The 15,058-nt window shown below is 32.3% G+C and overlaps 1 protein-coding gene across 1 annotated transcript; it reads right to left on the reverse strand.

Annotated features, from left to right (window-relative positions):
- Nucleotides 1–6,713: 6,713 nt before the first annotated feature.
- Nucleotides 6,714–7,025, reverse strand: LOC150032237 (uncharacterized). The gene has a single exon (XM_090308450.1). It carries the CDS (start codon nt 7,023–7,025, stop codon nt 6,714–6,716), a length of 312 nt encoding a protein of 103 aa, XP_090164576.1.
- Nucleotides 7,026–15,058: the final 8,033 nt, after the last annotated feature.

Here is a 15,058-nt window from a genome sequence, read left to right on the forward strand (position 1 = left end):
ATGATTCTATTTTAGTATCAATTTCTTTCTTTCTATTTTAAAATTGGGGTGGTCTAAGATCACATATTCGACTCAAATACATTTAGTGAATTGTAAAATAGGATTTATTGAAAAAAAATATAAGCACAAAATGAAGTGGTGAAGATTCTTTATTTATAAACCATCTTATACATATTTAATATGGATTAAAACTTTTTCATAAAATTAAACAATATTAATTTCATTCTATTCCAACCTTTTAGACACTAAAAATAGGGTTGTTTTTAAATATAAAAAAATAATCAAAATATTTAAATATATAATAAAATTTTATTGTCTATTTAAAATGATAGAGCCTATCGCAGGAAATCTTATCAAAAGGGAAGGGACATGGGGTTTAAATAGAATAGAGATTGGATTTTAATATAGCAATTGGACTTTATCAATTTTGGGGGAAAAAAATAGAAATGATTTTTTTAAAAACTGTACAAAAGAAGCAGCGGTGGTAACATTCGAAAACCACTCGCGGAACTGCACAAATCCCACGTACTGGCGCCCGGGAGAAGCCACGCCAATTGCGTGTACAACACGCGCTCAAAGCGTTGAGCAACAGAAATAACCTTTTTCTAAGAACATTTTAAATTTCGAATCTTTTTTAAACGAGAGGTTGCGACGCGTCACTTTATATTGATTCGCTAGATATTATCTCAGTCATGTGAACGCTCATCAGCAGGCTTGACACGTGTCATTCACGGATTAGTTTAAGCAACACTACATCACATTTGACCCTTGTATCATTAAATGATTTATTAATTTATTATTTATTGATTATTTATACCTCACATACTTTAGAAATGTTTTGTGGTAAGCAATGAATACTATAATACTAAAATTTACCAAAATTTGATGATAGGGAAAAAAAAAGTTACTATTTTTTTTATGGCAAATATCAATTTATACCTCTCAATTTGAGGAATTTATCAATTTAAATCAAACCAATAATTGCATCAATTTAAACATAAAACTTTCGTAAGTATATCAATTTAAATTTTTTATTATGGTTTATTTAGATAAAGTTCATGTGAGACTTGTAATTTTATCAATTAAATCTTTAGACTTAGCGAATCAACTTAAACTTTGAGTTAAAATTTATTTGAAAATCATCCATTCAAATTATAATTATCAATTTTGTTGAATCGACATTTATATAAGTCTATACATGTATAAGATCTTATGCATTGACGATTTTCAAATATAATTCTAATAAAATTATAGATTGATGCACTTATAACGATTTACAAGTTTAGTTGAAAAAGTTAATACTCCTTTGATAACCATTTGTTTTTTTAGTTTTATATATATTTTTTAATCAAGCCTATTTTCTCTCCATTTCTTATAATGGTTTGCATGTCTATTGAGTAAAATGTTGCATTCTTAGCTAAAATCCAAAAATATAACTTTAGTTAATTAATTAGGCTCAAGTTAAGTTGTTAAGATTGATTAGAGGTTTATGGATGCTTATAGAAGTAAGAAATAAAAGGATTGGAATTTCCCACAACGGAAGTAATTGGATGTCATTGTTTCCGATTTTATTTTACAAAACAATAATAATTCAAAGACGACGGAAACTTCGATGAACATATCGATTAAGCATGCTTACTACTGGGAAATATAGAGAGAAGAAGAGGGATTAAACAATAAATCAAATTTAATTTATCAAAATAAATCAAATAATTTTTAATTAAACAAACTAATTAATAATAATTAAATATCTTAATTAAATGTGTATTAGAATCATATTCTAATACATCTCTCTCTGATAACCTATAGTTTTAATTCAATTAATTTAATTAAATAAAATAAAATAAAATTTAATTTAATTTGTAATTAATTAATTCTCCAATTAATTAATCATTAAATTAAATATCACATATTTAATTTAACCATATAATTAAATCATAATCAATTATTTTTCTCTCATATTACCTATAGTCTTAATGATATCTAATGCGCAGTAATTTTAACCTATAGTTTTAATATGAATTCTATTCATATTAAATTTAATATTTGAACTCCTTCAAATATTTAATTCTTCCATAAATTAATTTTGAATCAAATTCAAAATAAATTTATATTATAAAGTTTAATTAATTATAGTATATCACCATACATTATATTCTTTCCCTTAGTAAATTTGAACATTTCAAATTATTTTAATTACCTCAATACCCTTTATGAATTACCAGTGGGACCTAATGGACTTACAGATTAGAAGTTCTAACGATATGAGAGTAATTGGCTAATTCCATCTAGTGAAATTATGTTCCCAGCTCCCCACTCGGTATTGTCCCCAAAATGGTAGACTTATTGAGTAGACGAGCTAACCACTTCCACCCATACAAATCAAAGGACATTCCCTTATGAATAGGAGTCCATAATCCACTCAGGAATGAGACTAAGTTGCCTAGGTCATCCTAGTGAAATAGAAACCTAACTGATCAACGAAGTTACATCTAGAGGTTACTATTTTGTAGTCTGATCTTATTCAAACTTATCGCATAGGATACCCCCACTTGCATGTCCCCTACACGGATGTGTTGGATTATTGTATTTATATCAAATACAAACTGGGTCGTATCCGTAGTATCACTAGGATAAGGTATCCAACCTTATCTAAATAAGGTACCCAACCTTATTTATATACTATAGCCCCTTTAGGTTGTATCTTGAACATTGACTCCCGTATGTCTCCACATATAGTTCAAGACTCATACATCAGTCTAGGCTGTTAGTTTATTAGATCAAAGTTATTTAGGCAAGATAAATGCAATATAAGCAAAAACTATTCATTGTAATAAACATTAATAACACTTTATTAATGATCAGTCAAATGTTACATTTACTATCTAAGAGTTTTGGGGCATATAATGCAACAAACTCCCACTTGAACTAAAACTCTAGTTAGTGGGATGTATATACAATAAATAATCTAAACCTGGAACTCAAATATATAATGTACATTTCATGAAAAGAAAATATACAAATACAATAAACTAGGGCATCCTTATACCCATTATGCATCTTCCACTTGCCCTAGATTATACTATATACATGTCTCGTAGGCCTAGGCTCTCTAGATGACTCTTGAACACTTTAGTCAAGGGAGCCTTCGTAAATGTATCAACGATGTTGTGCTCCGAAGTAATCTTGGTGACGATCACATCACCTCCTTACACAATCTCCCGTATTAAGTGATGCTTCCTCTTTATGTGTTTTCTTCGTTTGTGGCTACGAGATTCTTTTAAGTTGGCTAATGCCTCATTGTTGTCACAATACAATGTAACAGACAAGTCCATATTTGGAACAACTTCCAAATTTGTAAGAAACTTCTTGAGCCAAATTGCTTCCTTACTCAACTTCCATAGTGGAGTCTGCTATGCATCCTTGCTTGATGCTTCTCCAAACTATAGCTCACCCGTTAAGGGTGAACACTGACCTTGGCATAGATTTTCTAGAACCCTTGTTAGTTTGGAAATCATAGTCGGTGTACCTTGTAAGAATCAAATCCTTAGCCCTATACACCAGCATGTAATCCCTCGTTTTTCGAAGATACTTGAGAATGTTCTTAACTATCGTCCAATGGTCTAATCCTGGATTGGACTAGTACCTACTAACTATTCCCACTGCATAACATATGTTAGGCCTATTACAGAACATATCATACATTAAACTGCTCACAGTTGAGGGGTAGGGAATACGTCTCATATCCTCAACTTCTTGAGGTGTCTTAGGACACTGTTCCTTAGACAAGTGAACCCCATGTCTGAGCCAACATTTTATCGATATACATTACTTGAGACAGTGTCAATGCATTTTTTTACGATCCCTAATGATTTTGATCTCAAGAACATACTGCACCTTTCCCAAATCTTTCATTTGGAATTAGGCCGCTAGCTAGTTTTTCACTTTAGTAAGGTACCCTACATCATTCTCAATGAGTAGAATATTATCCATATAAAGTACTAGAAAAGCTACTTTATTCTTGTTGATCTTCTTGTATACACAAGGCTCATTAATATTTTGGTCAAAACCAAAAGATTTGATCGCAGTATCAAATCTAATGTTCCAAAATCTGGATGCTTGTTTCAACCCATAAATGGATTGATTCAACTTGTAAACCTTTTGTTCCTGATCCTGGACTATGAACCCTTCGGGCTGAGACATAAAGATATTCTCTTCAAGATTACCATTCAAAAAAAGAGTCTTGATGTTCATTTGCCATATTCTATAGTCATAATATGTGGCTATGGACAAGAGAATACTTGTAAACTTTAACATAGCAACAAGAGAAAAAACTTCCTCATAGTCAATCCCTTCTCTCTGGGTATAACCCTTTGCTATGAGTCTAATTTAAAGATCGATACATTCCTATTGCATCTCTCTTTCTCTTAAAGATCTACTTGTACCTAGGGTTTTACCTTTTCATTTAAATCTATAAGTTCCCATACTAAATTGGAGTACATTAACTCCATTTCAAGGTCCATTACTTTGATTCGTTGGTCCTTATCTATGTCATGCATTGCCTATCGATAGGACAATGGATCCTCAATACCATTATCAGGTATGAAAACCTGAGTTTCAATTAAATCCAAGTAGCGGTCAGGTCATGATACAATCCTCTCACTGCATCGAGGCATCCTCAACGATTGAGAAGGACAAGACGAACTTGAAAAACTAGTTTCTTCATCAACTCTTGTTGAAGGGCCAACTTCATCAACAACTCTTATTGACTTTTCATTAGCTTCTCCTAATACTAACTTACTATGTGGTTTGTGATCCCTCATGGGGTCTTCCTCTAAGTAAGTAGCATTTGTCAATACAAACACCTTATTTTCTCGAGGATCATAGAAAAGACCACCTCTCGTTTCTTTTGGGTAACCAAAAAATTGGCACAACCTTGAATGAGGTTCCAGTTTCTTAGAATTTTTCATAAGCACATGTGTTGGACAACCCCAAATCCTAAAATAGCGCAAACTAGGTTTACGCCCTTTTCATAACTCAAAAGGTGTTTCAAAAACACTCTTCGAGGGAACATTGTTCAGGATGTAAGTTGTAGTCTCTACTGCATATCCCAAAAAATAGCTAGGCAACTGAGCATAGCTCATCATCGAAGGAACCATGTCTAACAAGGTTCTATTTCTTCTTTCTGATACATCGTTTTATTGAGGTGTACCAGAGTTGAGAGTTGAGACTAGATTCCATGTTCTGTCATATAATCTTGGAATTTTTTTATCCATATACTCTCCATCTCGATCAGATTGAAGTGTTTTAATAGTTTTACCTAATAGGTTTTCAACCCCAGCTTTAAATTTCATGAATTTTTCAATAGCTTTAGACTTATGCCCTATTAGGTATAAGTAACCATACCTTGAATAATATCTATTAAAGAGATGAAATATTCGTATCCTCCTCGAGCTTTTACATTCATTGGACCACAAAGATCCAAATATATTAATTCTAAGGGTTCTTCGGCCCTATAACCTTTTCCACTAAAAGATCTTTTGGTCATTTTTTCCTCAAGACACGATTTACATGGTGGTAATGAATCATCTTCTAACTCATTTAGAAGTCCATTATTTACCAAATGCCTGATCCTATCGAAGTTTATGTGACGTAGTCTTAAGTGCCAAAGATAGGTGTTGCTACGTTTAGGAGAGATGTGTTGCCTTTTACTTTGAGTTTCAGCAGTTTCAAACATCTCATGATTTAAGATTGCTTTTACTTCAATTGGTCTTAATACATATAAATTATCTTTTAATCTAGTTGAACATATAAGGACATCATTCTTGAAAATGAATGCTTCATTACTTTCAAAATTTACAGTGTAAGATTGTTCAAGTAGACAAGAGATGGAAATTATATTTCTCTTAATTCTTTGTACAATGTATAAATCCTTGAGAAAAACAAATTTATCTTTAAAAAATAACTTTGCAGCTCCCATTGCACTGCCTGAAACGACATTTCCTGTTCCGACCTTGAGCATCATTTCACCTTCTTCTAGTTGCTGAAAAGAATTATTTTCCTGTAAAGAAGAACAAACATGATTAGTTGCTCTCGAATCAAGTATCCAAGCAAACTTATCATGTTGTACAAGACATGTTTCTAAAACAAGTAAATCGTATTTACCATCTTTTCCCTTTTTTTTTTCACAGCACTTAGGCCAGTTCCTCTTCTAGTGTCCATCCACGTTGCAGTGAAAAAACTTGCCCTTGTTGGCCAACTTGACCTTTCCCTTACTTTTTACAGCATCGGCAAAAGCCTTTCCCTTATCTCCCTTCTTCTTCTAAATCTTCTTTGAAGCAAAATATTGAAGAACAAACTTAGTTCTAGAGGATAAAACCTTCTGGAACTTCCTTTTGGAATGTGTAACGTTTGCTTCTCTTTCAATTGGTCCCTTATTTTTCATAAGAGACCGATAAGTCTGTAGCTCGTTAAGGAGATTGATCAAGTTATATTGGTTTTTTTTCATCATCATATTGTTGTGAAATTGTAGGAAACTCTTTGGACGAGATTCCATGATGAACACAACCTAACTGCACCTCATTTATGACCACTCCATTTCCTTTTTCCATGTTAAATTGGACCATCATATCGAGGACATGTTCCGAAACAGACGTGCCCTTTTTCATACGACAGTTGTAAATGAGGGCATCATGGTGGAGCTGATAGGACGGTTATCCAAACATCTCCTGGAGAGATTCCATAATCTCCCATGCAGTTTCCATGACCTTATGGTTCTTGGACAAGACTTTAGATAAGCTTGCCAAAATGTAGATGTGGGCCTTTTCGTTGGCCTTTATCCACCGGTCATAAGCATCCTTCCTAGCCTGAGATGCATCACGAGCAAGGGACAAAGGGCAATCCTTCGATAAGAAAAATCGTAGATCGTCAACAACAAGAATCATATTCAAGTTGGACTTCCATGTAGAGTAATTATCATCGATAAGTTTTTCATTTTTAAGCAATGCAATTATTGAGGAAGACATTGCTGAAAATAAAAAAAAACATTGATCGTATTAGTTATCTTTGCCTTAATCCATCACACAAGCAAACAATTGCAAACTATCCAATCAATTTAGCAAAAACAAGCAATCATAGAACCCTAATAAACTATTGATTTAGTTTTTGCAATGATGCTTTAGGGGTTTAAAGCAACAACCATTGAAGGGTGATCAGCCACTCCTCTTTTGAAATGAGACAGCTCTCAGCTAATTCTAATATCAGAATAACTCGTATTCCTGTAGATATTAGCCACCATTGTTCGATTAAGGATTCAATAACTCTTAATCATCCCCGTAAATGTAACTCTCCCATTTTCAGATCCCAGAGGTATGCACCAACAGACTACCGTTAGGAAAGACAACTATTGGTAATTAATCTAAGTGACCCTATCTTTTTCAAGAGTTCACTGTGTCATGAATCCTATGATCCGACCCTTCGAAGGGACGATTGCTCAAGGACAAAACACATGCGGATCATAAGAATCTCATGGTGTGATCTAGGGGTGGAGACCGAAGGATACGTTGACACATGTCCCACTCCCACTTACTATAGACACTTTCCCCATTCACCTTGTTATTGACCCTACAAACACTTTCTGAAGGAAAGTCGCGCTCAAGGCGACATGAAGCTGAGCATGGATCTCATGTTATGAACATACAAAGACATAAGAGCAAAACTTGATATGAATATCTTATTTTGTACTTTTCCTTCCACTAAAGTGTCCTACCATATTTTAGGGTAAGTCCTACCGTATTTTAGGGTATAACTTAGATAAATCTGGCTAAGTCAATCTATCTAAGTTTATGCTTATTATAACTCTTATAAAAAGGTCTTTACACTATTTTCTAGGGTAATTAAAAACCTAGTGATTGTATACAACATTAAACTATGATTAATTCAACTTAAGTTCCAGGTAAGAGATGTTCCATAACTTAAATACCTCTAGCCTAGACATAACCTAACCGGTAGGGTTCCGTTGTAATCATAGTAATATTTTTCCTACTTAGTTAATTAAAACTATTTTAAAACTAAGTAAGAAATAATTTCAATCCTATTAAAATTAAAATGATCTTAGGTCTAATTAATTTTAAACAATATAAAATTAATTAATTTATCCTATGATCCTATGTTTGTAAGCAATTCTTGATTATAAATTGTCGGTTCCTAATCATAATTTTTTTAAAAACAACAAATTTTAATGATTACCCTATAATCTTGCTCTCTATGGTTTAATTTAATTAACAATCATAATAATTAAACCATAAAAAATGCATTGCATGGATATAATATAACAATTATATTATTATTACGGATGTGTCATACTCAGTGCATCTTGATTTTCATATTTAATTAACATAACTCCTTATATTAAGCTAAACATGAAAATCAGACAAGCATGCTCTACACATTGCATTAAATATAACTGTTTATATTTAACCTATGTAATTATGTACTCCATGCTTTATTAATTTCATCAAATTAACATAACCACTGTATTAAATAAATTATGAGATTAAATAATCATACATTATCCCATACATTATAACTATTATAATATATAAAAATGCATAAGCATGCTTAACCTAAGGTGAGATTATATCTAAATGACATCCAAAAATCATTTAAAAAAGTATATGAACAGGTTAATTGGCCCCTAGGATAAAATTAAAGAATAAAATTATATTAAATTTATAAATTTTATCCTAAAAAGTCTTCAGCTACTCTAGAACCGAATCAAAACTACTTGAACTAGCCAAAAACCACTCGAACTGGGCCAATACTACCCGAACTAGACGAAAATCACTCGAACCGACCAAAAAACACTCAAATCGGTAAAAAAATCGCTTGAATTGGTAAAAAAATCGTTGGCCCAGTCAACGAACAAGTCAAACCAATCTACGAACCGCTGGATCAATCAACTAACCGCACGCCAGACACTGAATGAGACTGTTGATGAACCGACCAGACCGCTAAACTAGGCCTGATGTCAGGATATTCTGTGTCACGCTTGTGTCAGACAACGATATAAGATTAGTTGGCTAAACTCATTAATCAAGTTAATCAATATTCGTTAATTGTGGGTACACTCCACTATAGACCCATAGTTGCACTTTTCTCACTACAAATATATTTCTGTGTCCACAAATCAATTGTTCAGTAGTGGATCAGTGGAGACTTAAGAGCAAGATGTATTACAAGGGTAAAACACTAATTTTGATCCGACTGTAAATACGAACAACCTAGGAAGGATCGACTTACTAATTATGGTTAAATCAAGTGGATGGAAATTATCTACAATGAGGAGAGTGTAATTGTTGAGCTTTAGTGGAATGTCCCGATAGTTAATAATTTGTTTAATTAAATATTTATTTATTATTAATTTTATGCGAAACTGAATTTATGAAATTAAAAATATAACATATAAGATTATTTTGAATTAATTTGATTTTTATTTAATTAAATTAATTTAAAATAAAATAAATAAATCAAGAAAATGGAAAGTGGGATTATCCCACATTTTCCATTTTCTCCACACCTAATTATTTTTAATCAATGGACAATTAAGTGTCAAATTTTTGTGATTCATTTTTGCATGATACATTCATATAAAAGAGAAGTGTTGATTGAAATTATCACTTCACGCTAATTTTGAAAAATCCGGAAAAAAATTGAAAAAAATATATGTTTTTCTGCACTCCCTCTCCATCACAAAAATCCATCAAATTTTCTCTCAATTTGGGTCCCACCACCCAATCTAAGGCCAAGAAAATAGTAGAGAAGCTCTTATGGTTGTCTATGCCAAGGTTTAAGAAATTCGCAGTGGATTGAAGTAATTAAGAGAATTCTTCAAAGGTTGTATATACTAACCTTAATTTCTGGAAAACTGATATTTCATGCTAATTCACTAAAATTGATGTAGTTAGAGTGCTTAGGATCTAAATTGCTTCCATATATTGAATGTCAACTCTAACAATTAGTATCAGAACATGTTTTAAGCACTCAATTTAAGTTAATTTTAGCTTGGTGGGTGTTTTTTCATAAGTTGTATAAAATGGGTGTCGATATGGATATATTATAGTTTTGGCATTAGATTTCTCTTCAATTATGTTGTAATTGACTCCTTGTTTATGGGCCTTAATGTGTGATTAAAAGTCTGTAAATTTGTTCGAGTCAATAGAGTTAAAACTAGGTTGTAATTGAAGAAGAATTGAAGCATGCACAGTAGGAAAAATGTGCAGCTGAAGCTACTGCCTTGCAATGTTGCGATGTTTTTCATGTAGCATCGCAACGCTGTTCTTCGTCTAGCCCAGAATGCGCGCGCGCTAGCCAGCGGTCTAGATGGTTTTGGTTCAATCGGTTTGGGTCATTTTGGACCGGTTAAACCCTTTTCAAGCCTTGAAGGTCCGGTTCGGGTGGTTTGGAGCCGGTTCGGTTTGGTTCAGGTGGTCTAGTGGCGGTTCAAGACTAGTTTGATTTTTTTTTTTTGTAATAATTTAACTTGTTTGCTTGGTTAGAATGCCAAAACTAGTCCATATCATTGTGTTTAATTATTTATGCATTGGGGAATGTATGTTATAATTAAATAATTCTTGTATGTGCATATAGTATGCCATCTAGATTTTAAATCTCACCATAAAAAGCATGTATCATGCATTGAAAGTGTGTTATAATTTGTTATAATATATAGTATGCATGATTTAGGGTTTCATGTATTTAATATAATTTGTTATATTAAGTTATGAAATGCTTGGTGTATGTTATGGATGGAAAAACATGTCTACAGTTTTATAAAGTGTTATAAAATGAATTACACTTTTAAAATCTATAACAAAGATAAGATGCATGCTCATGTAAGTTTAACACACAATAACTTGTTTTAATTAGTTAAAATTGGTCGTTATCTTGTAAAACTATGGTTACAAACTCACTAGGGCTAAATATTGTCTAAGATTAGAGGTACTTAAGTTGACGATTTACGGGACACCAGCTACTTGAGGAATTTAGTCAGTTTTTTTAGTGTTGTTAACCCGGCTTTATGAGCATGCATGAGAGATGTGAGGTAATAAATTGATTATCTCTTAGATATCATAGGTTAAGTCCAAATATAAATATTGTACTTGGATAATCACCTAGACTTAAGTTGTTTTTAGTCGAAATATACCTGAGTAAACATTTACTCAAAACAAAAGGAAACCTAACTAGTCAACGAAGTTACATCTAGAGGTTACTATTTCGTGGTCTGATCTTATGAAAACTCATTGCATAGGATATCTGTTACATTCAATTCAGTTAACACAAACTATTAAAGAATTACTATACGCTAAACTAACTATGTGCCAAGTTGTAGTTAATCATGCACTGATCACAAGTTTTCTTATAGTTTGCCAAGTATAAACAAGTACAAGTTTCTCGGTGTGAGCAGACGTTAAACTCAGGGATTTGTAACTACGAATGTTTAGAAAGTAATGTGTATGCAGAAAGGACTAAACTAATTGTAATAGAATAAAAAATCATGCGATTAAAGAAACTATGCGATGAAATTATCTAAATAGGAAATTATCACTTCGAGTTTAAATCTAAGAAAACTTACAAAGACAACAACTTTAATGTGTGTAAAAAACATGTATGGAGAAGCAGGGTTTATGAGAAGTCTATGCCTAGTTCCTAAGTTTAGCTTCCAGGATAATCCAGGCTCGCAACATTCGTTCATCGCATACCTCTTGGCGGCCAACCACATTTGTCATATCCTTATGACGCATGAAGGATGTTGCGTTGAGCATAAGGTTGTTTCTATCTCTAGAAATAGTTTTTATTTTGCTTAATGAGATCCACTACTTACCTTCTCGGGTAGTTGGTTATAGCTATTTGACTCAATGAGTAATCATAGGCAAGCATTTAAATAGTCATACACTAAGCAAATAGGATAAACCCTTAAAGACTCAACTTAGCTCATAGCATTCAACCTCCCCCTTATCCTGTTAAGATTAGTTACTCATGGTAAATGCAAAAGTGATGAAAAAGATAGAAGAGATAATAGGAGTAGACATGATGATATAGATCGAAATAGAACTGTTGTTTACAAAATGATTAATTTCTTAAGTACACAATGTAACACAATAGTAAGATAAGAAGGAAATGATGATAGGTCAGTTCTCAGCAATCTCTTGGTCAAACAGATGGAATGTCAAGGCTGCTGGTGACAAAATGGTGGTATGGAGTGGATAAGGCCCACTCAAGCTTTTTCTCTAGCAAAGTTTTGGTGGTAGTTAGATGTGGTTTTTGGGTGTAAAGGATTCTCATAGGAATGCTCGATTGTGCTATTGCTGAGGATCAAAGAACTAGCAAACAAAAATCTGTATTCTTTGACATTGGTGTCAAGGCTCTATTTATAGAGGCATCTGCTGATGACTTCAGGGATCACACAATGATTAGTCACTATCCCTTATCAGGTAGGTGAGAATGTCAGCGTTGCTATCATGGTCATCATTGTGAGTTATTGTAGAATATCTATTGGGATTACGTCAGATATCCTAAAGCATGTAATCAACCGTTTTTTCCTTAGGTGTGAGCTCGAAACATGCGGATAGTTTCTGCGATCAACTACGAAATATAGCACTTCAGCACAGATTAACTTATGATATGCAGTCAATAGGGATTTGAAACGTACTTTTGCTTAAATATATTTTTAAGCATGAATTCCTAGAATTCTTAGCGCATATTTTGCTTATCTAACCTCATTATTCTAAGAAAAATGTTATAATAACTTGTATTTCTACAAGTTATCACACCCCTAAATTTAGAATAATGCTTGTCCTCATACTAAGGAAATTCAAACTTATTCTATACCTCTAAGCTGCGCTGACTAGCTTCTCATCATGCTTCTCACTTGCACTCTTTTCTCAAGCCACACTATTCTTTTGGGCCCGGTCACTTCTTTAAAGAATTATTTTCTTATTTTCAATCTGACAAATATACGTTAAAAAACCTTTTTCTCATTTCAAACATTTTCTACTTACATTGCGGTGATCCTAGTTACCTACTTAAGTTTAACTTTTGCCAGACATTGGAGTTATGTTTATTAAATGCTACTTACATTGCGGTGATCCTAGTTACCTACTTTCGTTTTGACTTACCTGCATGAGTGTCATGCGAAGTATCCAACTATGAGCAAGCTCCTTTCACAACTTAACTCTTATCAGGTTGGATTTTTCCCTTACATTGACATTGGAGTTCATTGTTGGTATTTTTCTTATTTTTGTATTTTTAAGTAAAATGATGTATGTAATCATAATAAGAAAGTTAAACACATTTGCTCTGACTGCTCCCACCCCTAATTTTTTTTAAAGTAGCAAGATCATCATTGTTAAAAAATTGAAAACAAAATTATTCAAAAATTTTAAAAAAGAAGTTTGAGTAGAGGCTTGCGAGCATAAAAATTGGGACTGTCAAATAATGAAGTGAGAGAGTTGACATTCAACATGAAGAAGAGATTTGGATCTTAAATACTCTAATTACATTAATTTTAGTGGATTAGCATGTAAGTTCATAAAATAACAGAAATAGGATTTTAAACATACAACTTTTGATGAATCCTCCAAATTGCTTTAAATCTCCTTGAGTTTCTTCTTCAATCTTTGGAGTAGACTACCACAAGAGTCTTCTCTACTAATCTCAGGCCTTATATTGGAAAGTGGAACCCAAATTGAGAGATAATTTTGGGTAAAATTTGGAGAGGTTTTGAGAGAAAAATGACAGAATTTTTCCTTCAATATTCAATTTTGCATGAACCCATTTTCTGGACAATAAACTCATATATATATAGAATTGAATCATGCAAATTGATTTAATGAGAAACTGACACTCAATTTTTTCCTATTAATCATTTGGCTAAGTGTAAAGCTAATAGATTAAGTAGGATAATCCCATTATCCAATTTCCAATTTCCAATTTAACTATATTTAATTTAAGTTTAAAAGGAAAATTTCTTTTTATTAATTAATTAATTAATTTAATCAAATTAAATTAATTATCTATTTTGAATTTCATAAATTCAGATTTTAAATAAATAAATAAATAATTAATTAATTAATTAAACAATTTAATCAATTAATTAATTTAATATCAAATATTAAATTAAAACACCTAATTCATACATGAATCCTTATTTATGAAATTGATATTTAAATCATATTTAAATATACAAAATCATTTAATTTGTTAATTAAACGTTAATTATATCAAATATAATAATCCAAACCCTAAACCGAATTTGAACATTTCAAATTCTCTCAACACGTTATTCTAAGATTTAATCCTTTTATGAGCTATTAGAGGGACTTAATGGACTTGCATATCATGAGCTCCAACGATTTGAGATTAATTGGTTAAACTCTTTAAACTGAATTAATCAATATTCATTAACTACCAAGACACTCCACTATAGCTCAGTAGTTGCATTCTTTTCACTGTAGATATATTTGTATTCACTTGATTTACCATAATTAGTAAGTCAATCCTTCATAGGTTGTTCGTATTTACAACTACGTAAAAAATTATCGTTTTACCCCTATAATACATCTTGCTCCTTAGTCTCTACTGATCTTCTAATGGACAATTGGTTTATGGTCCTATCAATAAACCGAGTCCCTCTCAGCCATAGAAAGGGTGGGGCCCCTTTGTTCAAGACTAGGAGTCATACTTAAGGAAACGACCTATCTGCCAACTCTAAAATAGGTTGGAGTGAATTTCATCTTGTAGGACTATGTTTCTAGCTTTCTATCCGGACTTACCCCTAAAATGGGAGGCTTATCGTGTGGCGATGTTGAGCCACTCTCACCTATGCAGATTAAAGGATAATCCTGAATAAACAAAAGTTCATAGCTAGCTCAAGATTGAGATCGAGTCACCTTAGGTCATCGAATTTAAATAGTCAGTTTTAACAGTAAACGGTTGTTATAAAGAAAAGTGACTATTTTGTGGTCTAATCTTATGCAAACATCTTTTTCATAGGATGCCT

Source organism: Benincasa hispida, chromosome 12 (genome assembly GCF_027475165.1).
Source record: "Benincasa hispida cultivar pf3 chromosome 12, pf3_genome.v1.1, whole genome shotgun sequence".
NCBI classification, from domain to species: domain Eukaryota; kingdom Viridiplantae; phylum Streptophyta; class Magnoliopsida; order Cucurbitales; family Cucurbitaceae; genus Benincasa; species Benincasa hispida.